The sequence below is a fragment of the Bos indicus x Bos taurus genome, chromosome 11, assembly GCF_003369695.1.
Source record: "Bos indicus x Bos taurus breed Angus x Brahman F1 hybrid chromosome 11, Bos_hybrid_MaternalHap_v2.0, whole genome shotgun sequence".
Classification (NCBI taxonomy): Eukaryota; Metazoa; Chordata; class Mammalia; order Artiodactyla; family Bovidae; genus Bos; species Bos indicus x Bos taurus.
The window spans coordinates 98,122,901-98,142,088 of record NC_040086.1 but is presented as its reverse complement, the minus strand read 5'-3'; the positions used below and the strand labels follow the sequence as shown (position 1 = coordinate 98,142,088).

At 55.9% G+C, this 19,188-nt stretch overlaps 2 protein-coding genes and 2 non-coding genes across 6 annotated transcripts in view; 2 read left to right on the top strand and 2 right to left on the bottom strand.

The window, feature by feature from the left end:
* The window catches only part of CERCAM (cerebral endothelial cell adhesion molecule), a 24,706-nt gene extending 13,842 nt beyond the window's left edge, over positions 1-10,864 (bottom strand). The window contains exon 1 of one of the 3 annotated variants that reach the window (XM_027556431.1): positions 10,545-10,864. The gene's annotated coding sequence lies outside the window, so the exon portion shown is untranslated. Of the gene's footprint in view, positions 1-5,318; positions 5,936-8,402; positions 8,418-10,544 lie in introns of those variants that run through there. The other 2 variants (XM_027556430.1, XM_027556428.1) reach the window with 2 other exon arrangements.
* LOC113900882 (translation initiation factor IF-2-like) lies at positions 3,146-19,188 on the top strand. The gene is made up of 4 exons (XM_027554498.1): positions 3,146-3,227; positions 8,088-8,167; positions 17,828-18,035; positions 18,427-19,188. Exons 1-4 carry the CDS (start codon positions 3,146-3,148, stop codon positions 18,942-18,944), a joined length of 888 nt encoding a protein of 295 aa, XP_027410299.1. The 3' UTR covers positions 18,945-19,188.
* Positions 7,336-7,408, top strand: TRNAW-CCA. The gene has a single exon. It is a non-coding gene; the product is annotated as a tRNA-Trp (tRNA).
* Positions 8,853-9,062, bottom strand: LOC113901990. Its single transcript, XR_003513640.1, has one exon. It is a non-coding gene; the product is annotated as a small nucleolar RNA U3 (small nucleolar RNA).

The window sequence follows — 19,188 nt, the reverse complement described above, 5'->3', positions numbered from 1 at the left end:
ACTGGACTGCCAGGGGAAGTCCCTAAGATACTCTCTTCTAAAGCAAAGCAGCGTCCCCTGCTTCACCCACCCCAGGGTTATCCCAGAGCTTCTGCCTATGCTACTAGTCACAGGGGCTTCCTGATTCTTCCCTCACCTCAAGTCGTCCTTCTTCTCCCGGTGCACTGACCCCTCCAAACTTCACCTCTCTTCCCAGTTTCCACAGTGGTGCAGCCAGTCACTAACTCCCTTGCCCCAGGTACCCCCCATCACTCCTCCCTGGAAAAACCCTATAGCCATCTTCCTTTGGGGGCACACTCCCGATCTCCACTCCCCACTGGCCTTGCACTGAGCCCAACAATTCAGTTTCCCTGGGCTCCTGCCCACCCTCCCCCTGCCGCCCCAGTGGTATTTCACCAGCTTGATCTTCTGACGCCCTCACTCTCCTCTCCCTACCCCAGTGAAAATCTCCCTGCCCTTCTTGGAGAAAAGAGAAGCCATCACCTTGGACTTCCTGGTGGTCCAGAGTTACCAGTCTGCCTTCCAATGCAGGGGACCTGGGCTTGATTCCTAGTGGGAGTCTAGGATCCCACGTGCCTCCAGGCAAAACTAGGTCTACAAAGAAAACTAGCCACAACAAAGAGCCTGCGTGTCTGTCGCAGCTAAGGCCCCAGGCAGCCAAATAAATATCTTTCAGAGAGTAAGGGGGGCCTCCCTGGTGGCTCAGTGGTAAAGAATCCTCCTGCCTATGCAGGAGACATAGGTTCGATCCCTGATCTGGGAAGATCCCACGTGCCACAGACCAACTAAGCCCTTGCGCCACAACTGTGGAGTCTGTGCTCCAGAGCCTGGGAGCAACAACTGCGGAGCCCACAAGCTGCAACTACCAAAGCCCGCACGCCCTAGAGCCCGTGCTCCGCAACTAGAGAAGCCACTGCAATGAGAAGCCCGTACACCGCAACTAGAGAGGAGCCCCTGCTCACTGCAACGAGAGAAAAAGCCCATGCGGCAACAATGATCCAAAAAAAAAATAATAATAATAATTCTTTTTAAATAAAAGAGAGAGAAACCATCACCTGTGAACTCTCATTTCCAGTTTCCAAACCTTCCACCCCCTGCCGCCAAACCAGTCTCTTCTCTCACCACCTGTTATCACGGAAGAGCACCCCTGTCTCAGAACCATCCTTGGACTCCAAAAAAAAGCCATCCCTTTGCCCTTCCTAGATTACCAACACTCCTCTCTTCTGGATCCTTCCTTCAACGTTCCAAAGGACTTAAAGCTCCCCCAACTTAAAATATGAATACAGTCAGCTGCCTGCTGGCCCCCAGTGGCAGCCCTATCTCTCTCCTTTCCTCCAAACCTCTGGAAAAGGGGGTGTGACCCATGCTTTGCTTCTGGTCTCACTTCTCCACCTTCATTCCCTGCTTGACACACACCAAGTCTTCTCCAGCCAAACTGCTGCTGCCAAGACCTGCATCCTCCTGGCCCCTCCCCCAGTGGAATTCCTCCTCATCCAAGAAGGCTCCCTCTGATGCCTGACCTCATACACCACTCCTTCTTTCTGCAAAACTGACATGTATCTCCCCTTCCTGCTGCTGCTGCTGCTGCTGCTAAGTCGCTTCAGTCATGTCCGACTCTGTGTGACCCCATAGACGGCAGCCCACCAGGCTCCCCAATCCCTGGGATTCTCCAGGCAAGAACACTGGAGTGGGTTGCCATTTCCTTCTCCAATGCATGAAAGTGAAAAGTGAAAGTGAAGTCACTCAGTCGTATCCAACTCTTAGCGACCCCACGGACTGCAGCCTACCAGGCTCCCAAGTCCATGGGATTCTCCAGGCAAGAGTACTGGAGTCGGTTGCCATTGCCTTCTCCACTTCCTACCAGGACCCATCTGTCTAAAATAGAACTCCAGTCTTTCCTCCAAACCAGCTCCCACTCCAGTGGCCTCCCTCCAGCTTGGGGACATGATGATAAGTGCCTCTCTCTCCGCCCACTCCACACTCATCATGGCCAGACCACCTCAGTGTCTCCTGCACGCGGTCACTCCTGTGGCTCAGAGCATCAGCACCACTCCCCCAGGCCACTGCACCTCCCAGTACTCACACCCCTACCCTAGGCCTTCTCCCTGGAAACCGTTCTGCACTGAGTGGTCCTTTCTTTTTCTTTTTTTTAAATTTGGCCACACCGCACAGCATGAGAGGCTTCCCTGGTGGCTTAGACAGTAAAGAATCTGCCTGCAATGCAGGAGAGCCAGGTTCAATCCCTGGGTCGGGAAGATCCCCTGGAGAAGGGAATGGCAACCCACTCCAGTATAATTGTCCAGTATAATCCCATAGACAGAGGAGCCTAGTGGGCACAGTCCATGGGGTCAAAAAGAGTCAGACACGACTGAGTGGCTTCACATGAGGGATCTTTGTTCCCCAACCAAGGATGGAACCTGGGCCCCTCGCTCTGCAGTGAAAGAGCCAAGTCCTAACCACTGGACCACCAGGGAATTCCCTCAGTGGTCCTTTCTAAACGGCATGATGTTCCACCCACTGGGGGCGGCCAATGCCCTCAGCATAGAGCTCAGATTCCTCCAGGAACAAGGAGACCCTTCGTGGACTGCCTGATGCTTCTCCATCTTCCCTGACTTCCTCTCCCCTATCTCCTGCCCCAGCCAAACTGGACTATGTACAGGTTCCAGAACACTCCGTGCTTTAAGACCTTCCCATATTCTCTCTGTCTCTTTTTTAATTCCTCTGCTTGAACTGGTCTTTCTCTTTCTGGTCAACTCTTCCAAGCCCTCTGGAAAGCCTTTCCGGATGTCATGTTGGGGACCTACCGCTGCATTACATCTTATTAGTCCCGTTTGCTCAGCAAATATTTACCGAGCACAAGTCATATGCAGGTAGAATTCTAGGTACTGGGGATACAGAGGTTCGGTCTCTGTTCCTAGGGTGCTCACATTCCGATGAGGGAAGACAGACAGGAAACAAGCAAACTGACAAATGAATAAATAACTTCAGAGAACAGTAAATGCTACGAACGAAGTAAAACAAGTTAACGAGAACAGACAGTATCCGAGGGTGGAGGCAACACTGAATAGACAGGTCAGTGAAGACGTTCTGGAGCATAAGGGGAGCCAGCCACGAGGAGATCTGGGAGAAGTTGTTGCATATGGACATGGGGCCAAGGCCCTGTGGTGGGAACAAGCCAGGAGGCCAGGGCAGTCGGTGCAAGGTGAGCAAGGGGAGTGTGGTAAGAGGTGAGGACCACTTAGGGTCTTAAAGCTATGGTGGGATTTTGGATTTTTTTTTTTTAAGTGCAATAGGAAGACACTGGAGAGTGTAAGCAGAGGAGTAACATGGTTTGTCTTAAAAAGATCGCTTTGGCTGCAGCTCAGAGGGTGGACTCTGGGGGCAAAGATGGAAGCCCGGGAAAGCATGTTACCAGGAGAGCTGATGATGGGCAGGGCTGAGATGTATAAGTGATTAGATGTGAGAAATGGAGGGAGGAGTCAGGTGACTCACAGGGTGTGATGTGGGCTGGGACTGAATGAGGAAGATCTACGCAGGGGCAGTAGAATGTGAAACCAGGTTCTGCTCTGGACCTTGTTGTGAGCTGCCTTTTATCAGACCTGCAGGTGGAAAGATCACACGCCAGACCTGCCTGGCTGTGAGTGCTGAGGCAAGGACCCGTCTGCCTTCCTCACTACTTATCCCAGCCCTACAGCAGGGCTAGCCCAGCATTGGGTAGGCTCTCGATAGAAATATGATGTTACTGACTAGGGTGGGCTGATCAAGCGCCTGTACCCCTACTGCCTACTGACACTCATATATATATATATATATATATATATATATATATATTTTTTTTTTTTTTTTTTTTTTTTTTGCCTTATAAAAATAGGACATACTCTGCAAAGGTAATATGACATCAAACTCAGAAACTCTAAAGCAGTGATTCTCCAAGCATGGTCCTTGGACCAGCCAGCATCAGCCTCGCCTGGAAACTTAGAAATGCAAATTTCTAGTTCCCTCCCCATACCTGTGGAGAAGGAAATGGCAACCCACTCCAGTACTCTTGCCTGGAAAATCCCATGGGCAGAGGAGCCTGGTAGGCTACAGTCCATGGGGTCGCAAAGAGTTGGACATGACTGAGCGACTTCACTTCACTTACTTCATACTTTATCACTGGAGAAGGAAATGGCAACCCACTCCAGTATTCTTGCCTGGAGAATCCCATGGACAGAGGAGCCTGGCGGGCCATGGTCCATGGGGTCACAGAGAGTCAGACACGACTGAAGTGACTGAACATGCATGCACGCCCCATACCTGGGCTTCCCTGGTAGCTCAGCAGTAAAGAATGCAGGAGACTCGGGAGATGCCAGTTCCATCCCTGGGTCGGGAAGAACCCCTGGAGGAGGAAATGGCAACCCAATCCAGTATTCTTGCAGGGAAAATCCCATGGACAGAGGAGCCTGGCAGGCTACTACAGTCCAAGGGGTCTCAGAGTTGGACACAACTGAGCAACTGAGCAGCAGCCACACCTCTCCATACCCGCTGAATCAGAACCTCTGGGAGTTCAAGTTAAACAAACCAACAAGCCTTTCAGGTGATTTTGGTACCGACTCAAGACTGAAGCTGCTATTCTATGGGGCCTAAGGTCTCACTCTTGGAGTAATGCCTAGAAAAAAATGTTTGGGTCCATCTGGCTGAATAGGATCCAGACCACCCTGGATCAACATCTAGCTGGGCTCTAGATTCCTCCCCCCACCAGCACCTTCACCCCCATCCCTCAGTCATGGTAGTTCTGGCCAAAGCCAGGCGGTGGCGCCAGTGCCTCAGGCTCCGCTCTGGCTTCCAGAAATAGAGACCCTGGAAGGATTATCCCCCTCCCCAGCACCCTCTTCTTCCCTCTGGGAGCCTCAGCTCCAAGGTCTGCCCACTGGCAAAGGCTCTGCAGAGTGGCCTTCATCAGAGAGGGGGCTCTGAGGTTGGCACACCCAAGGTGAGGGCCAACCCCCTCTTCCTGGAGGTTAAGAGGGTGGGCAAGAGGAGACCCTTAGGTCAGAGAGAAATTAGGGGTCTCTGGCCTATGGGACTTGGGGGTCAGGAACCCTGGCAGGTGGCTGTGGTCTGGTGGACCCTGGCCACACCCCCATTAACCCTCTGCCTTCCTTGCCCAACCTACCATGAGGTCTCAGGTGCCGTTTCCCTTCCAATGGGTGGGGACAGTCTAGAGGTACCCCAAGACCTTGACAGAGCCCCAGGGCTGGGGGTCTTCACAGCCTGGCAGCCAAGTAGATGGGGAGGGGAAGCCCACGGCAGAGGGGGTGCACGGACGGAGCTCTTACCAGCTGCTAGCTTCACGTCTCCTGGGTTGGGGGCTCTCTGGGCCCCTGTCCTGCTTTGTGGCCAAGGGAGCCCAGGTTCCAAGCCGGAGGAGGGGCCCACACATAGCTCCTCGTCCTGTCCTGGGATGCCGCTCGGCAGGTGGGGGTCCAGGAGCCCCCACCGGGCTCCCTCCCACCTCCGGTTCCAAGCTGGGTTCCAAGATGACCCAAGGCCGAGCGCAGTCTTGCCCCCATCTGCTCTGCTGCCCCTCATCCTTCCTATTTGAGGGGAGACTGAGACCCCCCTCAAATCCCAGCTGGAGTCACCACTCTGCTTAGACCTAGAATAGCTCCAGCCTTCGCTCCGGGAATCTGCCCTTCATCTCCAAGGGTCCCACCCAACGCCCACCCCACCCCAAAGGACCACCCTCTTGCTCTTGGCCAGGCCCTCGTCTCCCAGGAGCCCAGATGTGGAGCTGTCCTCTGAGGCTCTGCTCCGGTCTTCAGGAGGCTGGGGCCCAGCCAGCTGTTTTCCCCGGGCAGCCAGCTGTTTTGCCCATCATGAAGCCGCCTGGCTCCTCTGCTAAGATCGTTGCCTGCTGCGTTGCTGTGGCTGGACTGCAGCGTGGCAGCCCCGCTGGGCCAGGGCCTGGGAGCTGTTAACTCCTCTGGGCCCAGGCAGCCCCTGCCCCTCCCAGCCTGATCCCTCTGGCCATCTTCCGACCTGCAACCTGCAGCAGTAGCCTGCTGCCACACTTCTAGAGACCCCTAAGCAGGCCAAGCATTACTGTCCCCACCCCCACTCAACAACTGGGAACCCATCCCGCAGCCCCTCCCATCAACAGGGCCTTGTCCTCAGGTGACCCCAGGTGAGAGGAGGGTTCAAAAGGATAAACGTTACCCCATTCAGAATAATAAGGGGAATAGCTCTCATTAACTGTGTGCTGTGTGTGCCAGGCATTGTGCTAAGTGCTCGAAATGCATCATCAAACTGAATTTTCACAACAACCCTGTAAAGTAGGGAATACCTTCATTTTATAGATGAGAACACCAGGGCACGGCGAAGCCAAGTTACTAGCTCAAGCCCACACAGAACCGGGCTTTGAAACTCCAACCAGGCTGACTGCCTCTCTGGCTGGCCCTGGTGGGTTGCTGTTTAAGCTTCCCTGAGCGTCTCACCCAGGCTTTCTTTCTCTGGTCTAAACCTCAGTAGTGCCATCTGTGAAATGGGAGGCTGACGGGTGGAATCACACCACCACCGGCTCCGTGGGCTGAGTCGGGAGCCATGCCAGGCTCTGTGCTCAGCACCTTCCAAGTATTATTAGCGGATCATTCCTCTCGGTGGCAGCGGTCAGCCTGGGCTGAGATCCCAGCTTTCCTGCTTCCCGGCAGCCTGGGTTTGGGCAAGGGAGTTTACCTCTCAGAATCTCCGTATCCAAAGCTGGAAAATAAGAACAGTATCTACTGTTGATTTTTTGTGAAAAGGATGAGATAAAGCAGGTAAAGTGGTTTACAGACACAGAGTGGGTGGGAAATGTTACTCCTTCCTATTATGACTATAAACCACAACCCGGGGACTTGCCTGGCGGTTCAGTGGCTAAGGTTCCACTGTCTCAATGCAGGGGGCACAGGTTTGATCCCTGGGCAGAGGACTAGATCCCACATGCCGCAGCTAAGACCCAGAGCAGCCAAATAAACAAGTAAATAAGGGCTTTCCTGGTGGCTCAGTGGTAAAGGATCTGCCCTGCCAATACAGGAGACATGGGTTCAATCTCTGATCCGGGAAGACCCCACATGCCTTGGAGCAAGCAACAAAGCCCGTGCACCACAACTGCTGAGCCTGTGCACCCTGGAGCCCGAGCGCCACGATAAGAAAAGCCACTGCGATGGGAAGTCCGCGCACCACAGCTAGACAGTAGCCCCTGCTTTCTGCAACTAGTCAAAAGTCTGCACAGCAACGAAGACCCAGCACAGCCAAAAGTAGATTAATTTTTTAAAAGTCAATAAATAAATACTAAAAAAAATAAGATACGGAACTTCCCTGATGGTCCAGTGGCTAAGACTCCATGCTCCCAATGCAGGGGACCCAGGTTCGATCCCTGGTCAGGGAACTAGATCCCACATGCTGCTGCTGCTGCTGCTGCTGCTAAGTCGCTTCAGTCGTGTCCGACTCTGTGCGACCCCACAGACAGCAGCCCACTATGGGATTCTCACATACTGCAACTAAAACCCAACACAGTCAAATAAATAAATAAAAATAAATATTAAAAAAAATAAATAAACACAATCTGGAAGGATCTGAATGGTCCACCCACCATAGTGCACCCCCATGCCCAGCACGGAGCTGCCATGTTTGAGGGCTCTGTCGTTTCTTGTGAATGCGTGCACCCTGGTCCAGTGATACTCATACCCACCCGGGGAACAGCAGGCTTTGAGAGGGTGCACCGTTGTCCCCATTGCATAGATACGGGGGTAGATCAGTGGGAATCCCCAGGTGCCCGGCTCTGAACTCATCCTGAGGCCGGAACCTGGCCTGTCGGGAAGGGCAGGAGAGACCAGGGAACAGGGACAATCCCAGGGCCGAGACAGCCCAGAAGGTGACTGGGCCGTGGCTGGGTGGGATCCCAGGGTCTGGGAACGACCCCTCAGGATGCAGTGACCCGTGCTCTTCCCCTTTGTCCCCTCCCCCCTGCCCACCATGGGTCAGCTCCCTGGTCCCAGCCTAGACATCTGGAACTGGGACAGACAAAGGGCCGCGAGGAGGGACAATAACCTTCTGTCCATTTTCAGATGCCGGGCCGGGCCTGGCCAGGGCTGGGGGCCGGAGCCCCGGCAAGGCGGTGCCAGGCCCCCCGCGGGCAGCGGACAATGTTGGCAGTGATGGAGAGGAGGCATTTCAAAGCGTTTTGTTCCCGGTGACCCCCTCCCCCCAACATCTCGCCCCAGCTCAGGGTGAGGCCCCAGCCCCACCCCCAGCCACCCAGGCCCCTGCTCCGGGCGGCTTGGGGACCGGCCACATTCTTGACCTCAGGGGAAAAGTTTAGACTCTCTGCGCCCTGGGCAACAATAACAGTGTCACAGACCTGATTTAGGAGCAGCGCTTACCATCACAAAGCGGCAGACAAAGAGCCTGGTCTGAGAACGCGCCGGGCCTCTGCGCCTACTCCTCCAACCTCTGTTCACTCCTCTCCAAGGCTCTGCCTGGGCAGGACTGGGTACCAGGGCCTGACCCTGGGCATAGAAAGCCAGAGCAGGACTCAGGAGTGAAGGAAAAGGGATGCAGGATCCAACTGGGAATGAGGGAGCCTGAGAGCTTTCCTGAGAGTACCTCTCCTCTCTGGGCCTCAGTTTCTCTTTCTGTAACCAGGTGGCTAAACTATAAGGCTCAAAGTAAGAGGCTCTAATCCTGCAGACAGGGGAGGTCTCTTTGATGATGATCATGAAAAGGATTTCTCACTTCATTCTGGGCACTTCACAGAAGTCAGGCACTGAGATCACTGACTGACCCCTTGCTACCTTAAGCCACCACTTCTTTTTCTTTTTTAAATGATGGAGACCACGCAGCAGCATCCTCTGCCTCTTACTCTCCCAGAGGAAAAGGAGAATTATCAACAGCCAGTGGCAGTTGCAGAAACAACCCTCAGAGCAGGTTGCACACTCAGAGAGAATGGAGAGCCTCTTCCTTGGGGTTTCTGGTGTTCGACAGGGTCAGAGAAACTTCTCTAGTAATGAACTATAGTCAGGATTCCTGAAAGAGTTTTTCATCCCCTTTGATCATTTAATCCTCACCAACCTCACAAAGCGGGAGTACCGTTAACCCTAGTTTGCAGTTGATAACTGAGGCTCAGAGAAGCTGAGTTGTTTGTCCCAGGCCACACAGCTTGGAGGTTACGGAGCCGAGATACAAGGCAAGGCTGGTTCCCCTCTGATTATAGATTCTACTGTGGAGGGAAGGAGAGAAGGACAACAAGAGGCAGCTGGACCCTGCTGAGTCCTGGGTGGGAGGGCCTCTCCTCCCAGCCAGAAGGCTATGAATAAATAAATGTCTGATTACCCCCAGGGGGAATTCCACCCTTGGAGCAGGTGCCTTTAAAAACTAGATTGATTCTTGTCTGTGAGCATAGGTTGGCTTGGCCAAACACCCAGATGCAGGGGATTGGACACAATGACCTCTAGTGGAGACCTCCTAGTAATTAGAGGCAGGATAGGGGGACATTTAAAGGCTTAGGATGCTGGAGCCAGCCTGTGAGTTCGAATCCCAGCTCCTAGCAGTGTGTGCACAGACAGGTGACTTCCACTTTCTGCGCCTTGGTTTTCCAGTCTGCAAAATTGCATCCACCTTCTAGGAGACCATTCAGCAAAGTACACGCAAGGCCTTGGAATGGCACCTGACTCAGTGAGGGCTGTCTGCTACACAGGGCAGGACACCTCAAGGTGGGCACTTTGGGGACCCTGTGGCAGGCAGGCAGCTCTTGGCCTCGCTTTCCAGGGAGTGGTTAGGCTTTGATTACAGCATGAGGCACTATGGTTACACCCTGAGCTCTACGGAGGCTCTGTATTCTGGGCTCTGAAAAGCCGAGGCCAATCATGGCTTCCGAGGGGCCATCAGAAGAGACTGACTTCTCTGATGCCTGGGCAGGGGCTCTTGGGCCCTGGGCACGGTGCCTGGAGAGAGGACAAAAAGCTAAGGGTGCCCTGGGAGGTGCTGTCTGCAGTCTGCCCTCCCACTGCTGTCCCTGAAAAATCCAGAGGGACCAAACCGTATGTGGAGGGGGACGGCCAGGGACCTGTGCATGGCCGGCATCCGCAGCACAAACGGTACGGCCCCTGGCGTCCTCAGGGGGCCTGGTGGGCTTGAGTTCCAACTCCACCACCAGGATGAGTTGCTACCCCTCTCTGAGCTCATCCCAAAGGTCATTTAGGATCCAGAGTGTTCAGAGGAGACCATCCCAGGAGCCTCTGTGATTCCACAGGTCTAATCAAAAAGTTGGCTTGGAATCCAAGAGTCCTGCTTGCCAGAGTCCAGCCCCTTCTGCCTCCCTTCATCTGCAAACCAGCTCCAGCTCCTCTAATCACCCTGTGGCTCCTCTCACCAAACCACCAGTGCCACGCGCACAGCAGACAGAGGGCGAGACAGCCCGACAGAAACTGGCGCGATTTCTGGGGATGCGTGGGGCTCCTGGGAGCCCCAACGAGGACAGCCTCCCACTCCCTCCCTGCCTGCTTGGGGGCGGGAGGAACACTCACCTGTGGGGCAGAGCGTCTGTCTTGGGGTCCCCTCGGCCCTGGAGGCGGGCGGCACTGCTGGAGCCGCCGTCTCTGGCACAAGGTGATTTCCCTACCCAGTTCCTGCTGCTGAGGAGGGCCGGTCAGGCAGGCCTTCAGGTGCCAGCCCGCCCTTCCTGGGCACAGATTTTCCTGGCATCTGCCGGGCAGGGAGGGCACTGGCTGAGGGGCTGGGCCATGGGGCTGGGCAGGATTGGGGCAAAGGTGTCTCCTAGGGGGCTTGTCTGCGGTCCCTGAACCCACTCCTTCTCTGGACACTGTGGGCCGGGGGTCCAGGAAGCCATGGGCCCTTGGGAACCCAGAGAGGGTGGATGGAGCAAGGCTGAGAGGAGCCCCAGGCCCTGCCCCATCTGCCCCCCGCACCCTTCCATGCCCCCGCCCCAGCGGGCCAGCACGGGCTCAGGCTGAGGTGTTTGTTTTTCCTGTCTTCACACTGACTCCATTCAGAGCGGCCTTTCTCCACCCCCGGCCAGTGGCCAGGGAGCCAGGGCACCAGGGCACCAGGGAGAGAGATCACTGCCCCCACCCTCCTCTGTTTGCAACCCCCTCCTGCCATCTTCCCCTCGGGAATGCCAGCCTCCTCAAGGGCTTCCTGGTTTGGGGGGTACTGCAGAATTTGGGGGGGACTGGGGCAGGGGGGCCCACCCCAGAGAAGAGTAAAAGAGGGGAAACAAATGGAGCTGAGGCGGTGGGGAAGAGGGGTGTGACGTGAGGTCAGGAAAGAAGAGAAGAGGGACAGGGCTGTATGAGGGCCTGGCAGGGAGCAGGGCTCCTCACACAGGAGGCCTGGGCAGAGGTGGGTGGGGCGGGGAGGGCGCACAGAGCCAGAGCGATGGAGCATGGGATGGGCACTGGAGACGGGGAGCACCTTCACAGGCTGACGCAGGGCCGAACGCCTGGCCCTGGGCCCTCAAGGCTTGGGAGCTCCTGACTCCCACCTGAAGAGTAGCCTCTTCCTCATCCCTGGGCCCAGGGCCCCAGGCGGGGGGGCTGTGACCTGGTCTGGGGCCCCAGGGGAGGGAGAAAGGTGAAAAGTTTCCCCAAGTCAGAAGGCCACGGGGGAGGCTTCTCAGGGGGGTCCCGCTCTTTGCTCCCTCTGACTGTCACGTTGGTACATAAAGGGGGTAGAAAGGTCAGATGCGGCCTTTCAGGCCCGTGGGAAAAACTCTGCCCATTTCCCTAATCCATATTTATTGGTGTGAGACACTGGGGTGGGAGGAAGCCCCCCGCCCCCACCCGCCACCCCGGCCAGGCCAGGTTAGCACTAAGAACAGGCTCCATGTCACCCAAATCCTACTCTTTGTCTCCAGATTGGCTCCAGAGTCCTCCCCCTTCCCTCCTCCCCTTTGCTCCCCCCCACCCCCTTTGGGGTTGCCAAGCAACCGTGGAAGGGTAGCTGAGATATTTTCTTTATTACAAGCAAAGGCAAGACAGCATCATGGCCCCAGGAGGGGAGTAGGCTGGGGGCTGTGCTCTGGGGGGACCTCGCTACCTCGGTCTGCTCCTGGGTGTGGGCAGTGGGGAGACAGAGCCTCAGCGCCCAGAGAAAGGGGAAGGCGGAAGCGAGTTGCGGTGACTAGGTGGACGGGGACACAAACGGGGACCCAGTCCACAGAACGCTGGAGAAGCGGTGGAGCCCGGTGGCCCAGGCCTGAGCCCTCACCTGTAACCCACCGGCTCTGCGTCCTGGGCCAGGTCACTTCCCTTCTCTGGCCTAATTCTACCCCTTGATACAATGAGAATAATAACGTGTATTATCTCATTTAATGCTCACATTAACCCCATGAGACATTCATTCCCCTCCACCTTTTAACGGCTTAGGAACCTGAGGCTCAGAGAGAATGTGATGTGTTTCCCAGGGAAGTGGCAGAAAGTGAAGATTCCTGAGCCCCAACCGTTTTCTTAACACCAGCTTTATTGTGATGTAACCCACATACCATACAATTTGCCCATTTAAAAATGTACAACTTGGGGACTTCCCTGGTGGTCCAGGGATTAAGAATCCATCTTCCAATGCAGGGGATGTAGGTTCAATACCTGGTCGGGGAACTAAGATCCCGCATGTCATGGGGCAACTGAGCCTGCACCCCAACTAGAGAGAAGCCCACACACCCCAACTAAAGAAGGCTGGGCGTGCTCTGATGAAAGATGCCGCATGCCACAACTAAAACCTGATACAGCCAAATAAATAAATAGTTTTAAAACACGAAATGTACAGTTTAATGGCTTTTAGTGTATTCAGAGTTGTGTGACCATCACCACAATCAACTTTCAAACCTTTACATCACCCCAAGAAAGAAACCCCGTACCCATTACTTTTCACTCCCTATTTCCCCCAACTTCTCTTCTCTCCATCCCTAGGTGACCACTTTTTGCTTTCTGTCTCTATGGATCTGCCTATTCTGAATATTTCCTTAAATGGAATCAGACAATACGTCTGAGTCCCAACTTTTAACTTCCAGTGGCTCCAACATCACCGGGTGCTGGGGAAACAGGGGTGTCAGATGGTGGCCTGGCTAAGAACATGGCCTATGCTGACAGGCAGATTTGGTTCTAAAGCTGGGCTCTGCACCTGGGCACAGCCACTTCCTTTGTCCGGTCCTTGGGTTCCTGGTGTGTACAACGGGAACACTAACAGTGTTCCTCACAAAGCCGGGAGCCTTGAGAAGTGCTTGGCCCAGGGGACTTCCCTGGTGGGCCAGTGGCTAAGAGTGCACTCCCACTGCAGGGCGCCTAGGTTCTATCCTTGGTCAGGGAACTAGATCCCGCAGGTGGCGACTAAGACCTGGTGCACCCAAATAAATAAATAAAAATAAATATTATTAAGAAGTGTTTAGCCCAGCACCTGGAACTTAATATATGGTTGTTTTGAACTAGATTACAATAACCTATACATCCGCCCCGCCCCTCTATTAATATTTATCTCTTTACCCTGGCAATTAATATAAGCACCTTCTAAGAGTCAGGCATTCTTCTAGGAGTTGGAGACAGAGCAATGAACAGGACATGATCCCTGTCCACATAGGCTTTACTTTCTAGGGGAGAGACAAACTCGACAGTGGGTAAATAGCAGGCTTTCAGGGAAGGCTACATGTAATAAAGGGCTTCCCTGGTGGCTCAGTGGTAAAGAATCCACCTGCCAATGCAGGAGACGTGGGTTCGATCCCTGATCTGGGAAGGTCCCTTGGAGAAGGAACTGGCAACCCACTCGAGTATTCTTGCCTGGGAAATCCCATGGGCAGAGGAGCCTGGCGGGCTGCAGTCCATGGGGTCGCATGGACTGCGTGACTGAGGACAACGACAACGTGTAATAAAGACAACAACACAGCGTGAGGGGACGAAGCAGGTTGGGGAGGTCGCTACTTCAGTGTGGAAGGTTTCTCTCTCCTGCCTCTGCTCGTTTCCTGGAGAAGCATGTCTTTCATCAACTGCAATCTATTGCACAGGGTGGAGGGGCCCTGAGGGTGCCCTCTGAGTGGGGCCAGTGGCCCGGCTGTGTCATCTTCTGAGACTGGGGATGTGTCAGGTTGTCCATTCATTTCCAGTGCAGGCCACTCAGCCTGTCGCCATGTAAGAACACTGGCTGCTCTTAGAGAACTCTGCACGGATGGGGCAGTAGGAGCCCCGAGCCGGCAAGGGCCTGGGCTGGGGGGACTCACTGAGTCATCGCTGGGCTCTTTCCTCTCTCCCAGGCCACAGTGAAACCTGGACTGACAGGAGCATTCGGGGACAGGACTCCGGGGGTGGACATATCTGGAACAGGGATGCAGCCTGACTGACCTGTGGCCACAGCTGCTTCCTATGCACCTGTCGCCAAGCTCTGGTCCTGAGCCTGCCTCTGAAGCACAGAATCACAGCTGCAGCGTGAAGGAAGCCCCCTTGAATGAGCCCCCCGTGGCAGTGCCTCCAGCCCCACACTTAGAACCTCAGCTGAGTGGCTATATTATGCACCCACAGTGAATTCCTTATTCACTTTATCTTCCATTAACTGTCCCAATGTCTGTTTTCTCATCCATCTATCTGTCCGTCCATCCACCCATTCACTGAAGTACGACTCCTATAAAGCATGCATCCATTCATTCAACAATTCGATTACTTGAGCATATCCTTTGTGCCAGGCACAGTGTCTGGGTCTAGTCTTTGGTCAGATGCCAGTCCTGGTAGGAAGGGCATGCCTAGCTGGCAGTGTGGGTGACTCTGCCACCTTCTTCCTGAGAGTTGGTCTTTCTTAATAAGGGAGAAGAGAGAGAGCACAGACGGAAGATTTGCGTGCACACTTGAGCCTGAATGTGAATGTGCACGTGTGTGTGTGTGTTGGAAGATAACAATAAAACCTGACTGCAAGCAAATGTAAGGTGTATACGGACTTTCTCAACACCATGACCATCTAACCATCTCTAGGGAAGCAGAACAGGCATGATGGCCCCATTTCACAGAGGCAGCAACTAAGGTTCAGGCTGTAGGAACTCACTTGCCTGGAGGCACAAGGTGATGCTGCCTCTCCCAAACACGGGCTCACCTCCTTCCTACTGGGAGAATGTTAGTCCTGTACGGTCGCAAAGGATTTTGCTAAAACTTCAGTTAAAGGGTTTTCCTGTGGCCCTCATCCTTTCACTGGGGCTGGTTCCTTTCTGTGTGCTTGTCTGTCTGTCCACTGGATGGAGATACTTCTGGACAGGTAATGTCAAACTCTGTTCATCTTCCCCTTCCCCCTCCTCCCAGGTACCGGCATACACATGGTACAGGTGCTCCCTAAATGTGACTCATTGCCAAGTAACCTGAGGTCACCCAGACTGCTGTTAGGAACTGGGGGTGGGGGGCGCAGGTGCTCTGCTTTGCCATCACCTAAGCCCAGCCCCCTCACCGGCTCTCACCTGCAAACCATCAGTAGCCTAACTGGTCTCCGTTGTAGGCCAGCTTGCCTCTATATTCCGCACCCCCTCCCCCTTACTTGCTACACTCCAGCACCAGCAAACCTTTAAATATGTAAATCTGAACTTCTCAGACCTTCCAGGATCCCCACTGCGTTTAGGGTAAAATCACAGATCCTCCCAGCATCCTTCGGGGCCCTGTGGGGTCAATCCTGGCTCTAACACCACTTTCCCTTCGTGCTCCAGCCATGCCAGAGCTCTTTCCCTCCCAGAACTCCCCAAGTTCTTTTTTTGCCCGTTGGCTTTGGAGGTGCCCTTCCCTCCTCCTCAGCGCCCACCCGCCTTCACCTCGCCAGCCCCTCCTCTCCTCCGGACGGCTCTCCTTTCCTGGTGCTCTCCTCTGCTGGGCATCTCCTCCGGGGACGTCTGCCCACGGCTGAGTCCCCGCCTAGCACACAGTAGGCAGGCTATAAATCTCTCTTCAGTGACTGGCGGGAGGACCCTTCAAGGTGCCTTCGTTTCCCTGAGCGTGACGGGAGCTGACCCTCCTCTGTCCGGGACTGACAGCTTTAAGTGGCGTTGACAGACACCCGTGTAGAGACTCCTCGCGCTCTGTCAAGGTTGTGTTTCTGCCAGGCTGGTCTGGGGCTGGGCCTGGATTATAATTTATAAACAGACACAGGGTGCCTCCTGGGTTTCACTTCTGAGTGTGCACTTACGCAAGTCCTCTCCGTATCTTCTGGGTATCCATATTACACATCGAGGATGGGAATCTAGGGTGGGAGTTGGCTTCCAGCTCTGGCTCTGTCACCTGCCACTGGGGACTAGGGACTTAGCTAGCCACCAACCTCAGTTTCTTCATCTGTAATATGGGGCTGACAACAGTGCCTACTTCCCAGGGTCGCTGTGAGGAGTTAACAGGCTCCTACCTTTAAGGCGCTTAGTGCTCGGTACTTAAGGCAATTGTCACAGTTGTTATTATCAGATGGAGCATTCCCAGGGAGTGAGTGAGGACATGGTGAGCAGGGCTCCCTCTCTATAAAACCTCAACTTCGAGTATTACTCATCAGAAGCCTTTTTTCTCAACTTCCGTAAGAAATTCCACGAAGTTCATGGGGTTCGTGTTGAAGTCAGCGATGGCTATTCAGTGATTGTCTGGGGACAGGGCACTGTACTAGGCTCTCAACGCAAAAAGACAGGAAGACCTACTTCCTGATCCAGTGAAGAACACAGACGGACGGAGACTTGCAGTTGAGTGGTGGCCCACGGAGTGTGGGCAGAGGGGAGGACTTCAGCAGCGGGGGCGAGGCTGCTTTGGTGCCTGGGGAACCCTGGAGTACATGGAGAGCAGAAAGGGAAGAATGGCCAGGCGTGAGCTCTGCGGGTCAGGAACTGGGTCTATGTCCCCCTGTAGACTGAGAGCCTTCTCTGCATCAGACCTGGCTGGTCTGGGCTGGGGTGGGCGCATATCAGACCTAGACGGAGCCCCTGCCCTCCTGGACCAGAGTGGCTGTCCAGTGGAAAAGACAATGACCAGACAAGAATGAATAGATTCCACGCCCCTCTCACGCCCTTCTGCTCCCCCACCCCACCCCCACGTCCCTGGCAGAGCTGAGATATCCAGGAGCCCGCCAGGAGGTGTCCTGGGAGTAAGCCCTTGTCCTTGGCTGGGGAGAGGGCAGTCTCCAGACCCCTAGTGGGGGTGTGGTCTCTGGAGATGGTATCTTCAGCCGGGGGGCTTGGGACTGCATCTCCCCTCCCTTATCCGACAGCACAGCCTTTTAAGGGGGTGACCCTCTGACCTCTATACTGTTTCCCCTCACCCTCCAGCTCCAAGCCCCTGGGGCAGGAGCTTAAGGCAGGAGGGGTCCTGAGGCCTCAGGTTTAATGCAGATGTGTTTGTGTGTGTGTGGTGGGGGTGTGGCGCAGGATTGAGCCTTCAAAGATTCTGGGGTCCCCTGGGCACTCTTGGGGATCTCAGTCAAGGTCAGGGGCCTAAGTTAGGTCCATGGGAGTGCAGGGCCGAAATGCGGGTGCCCGGCCCAGGAGGAGGGAGGGGGCGATGGGCAAAGGGTTCAGTCGAGGGAGCAGGCGGGGCACTGGGAGTCCAGGATGCAGGATGGGGGTGGGAGGGCGAGGGGTCCTGCCGGTGCGGGGAGGGGGGCGGCCCCCGGGGAGGGGCACGCTATGTCTTTAAGAGCTGCCTGAGCGCAGGTTGCAGCTGCCTGGCCAGCCCGAGAGACAGCGGAGATTCATTACCCGCCGACACAATGACCATTGATGGCCCCGTGGCGTTATTCAAATCCAGTACCAATTGCAGCCGAGCCCCTTTCTCCGCGCCAGGCCCGTATTGTTGGAGCGGCCCACTAAAAGCCCGCCCCGGCCCCGAGCCGCCAGAGGCGCCCGCTCGGGCTCAGCCCTGCGCCTCGCCAGCCCGCCGGCTCCCAGCCCGGCTCCCCGGGCGCTGCAGGTGACCCGGCGGCGCATTCCAGCGCTCCCCGCCGTCCCAGCCACTGCCGCCGCTGCCACCGCCGGCGCCCCGGCCGCGACTCAGCCACAGGGAGGGAGAGCGCCCGAGCCGGTGCGTGCGCGGGGCTGGGCGGGGGCGGGAGACCCACCGGTGCAGCAGCCCGGACCCCGGGTTCGGAAACGCGACCCCGCCTCGGGCCCCCGTTTTCCGGATTCCTAGCGAACCTGGGGAGCCCAGGCTGGGGGCGGGGAGAGGGGAGTCGGGGTTCCCCAGGCCTGACACAGGAGGCTCCCCCGACCTGGGGCGGCGCAGAGACCCAGCGCGGGCTACTCTAGGGACCCCGGGCCGCGATCGAAGGAGACGCACGCCGGGGGCGACGGGTATCCCCACGCAGGGTCGGGATCCGCGTGCTTGCTCGTCCACCTTACCGCGGGATGGGCCGCGACCGCCGAGCGTCTGCGAGGTCCGCGCAGCTCCGGAGATCTGGTCCGGTGCTTTACAGGAGCGAAGCGGAACCCCACAGGAGACCGGGGCCCTGAACTCAGGAGCTTCGCCACTGATTGTCCAAACGCAATTCTTGTACGAGTCTGCGGCCAACCGAGAATTGTGGCTGGACATCTGTGGCTGAGCTCTGGAAGCGACAGGGGCGGGAGCCGCAGGGAACCGAGCTCTGCGCAGGCAAGACCCTTCGGGTGGCGGCTGGCTGGCCCCAGCGCGAGCATCGCGGCCCCGGCCGGGAGCGCAAAGGAGGGACGCCGGTCCCTGTCACCAGCGCCGCCATCCTCCTCTCTTCGTCGTCGTCGTCGTCCTCCTCCTCCTCTGCGGGTGACCAGTCCTGGCTGGCGGGGTCCTCCAGCCGATAGCGTCGTTTCCCCCCTTTTTCAAATTTCGGCCGGGAACGAAGCTGGCATGCCACGGCGGGGCCCAATTGTGGTCCGGAGAGCTCGTCCTCGGCCGGAGCCGCAGGAAGTCGGGGGCGAAAGGAGATGCCGGCGGACTGCGCTTGCTAACTCGTTTTGAATTGATTATAACCTAACCTCCCCTGCCAATACCTCCAAAACAAACCTAAATCGACCCCTAAATCTCCAATAAACCGACCCCTCCCGCCAGCTCCTCCAGACCGACCGATGGGCTGAGCTTCCTCCGGCTGCTGCTGGAGTCGGAGAAGCGTCCAGAACGATGCGCTCCAGCCGGGCAATTGCCTCGGCTTGGGAAACAACTTGGAAAACGAATCCTTTTCATTAAAGACAAATCTTCTGAGATA

What these genes read in the sequence shown, in the direction of transcription:
- LOC113900882 (XM_027554498.1), top strand. Translation starts at nt 3,146, where the DNA reads ATGGGGCCAAGGCCCTGTGGTGGGAACAAGCCAGGAGGCCAGGGCAGT. An exon ending in CAAGGGGAGTGTGGTAAGAG is followed by an intron (nt 3,228 to 8,087) that starts GTGAGGACCACT and finishes GTCCATTTTCAG; the next exon opens with ATGCCGGGCCGGGCCTGGCC. An exon ending in CCCCGCGGGCAGCGGACAAT is followed by an intron (nt 8,168 to 17,827) that starts GTTGGCAGTGAT and finishes GCCCACTAAAAG; the next exon opens with CCCGCCCCGGCCCCGAGCCG.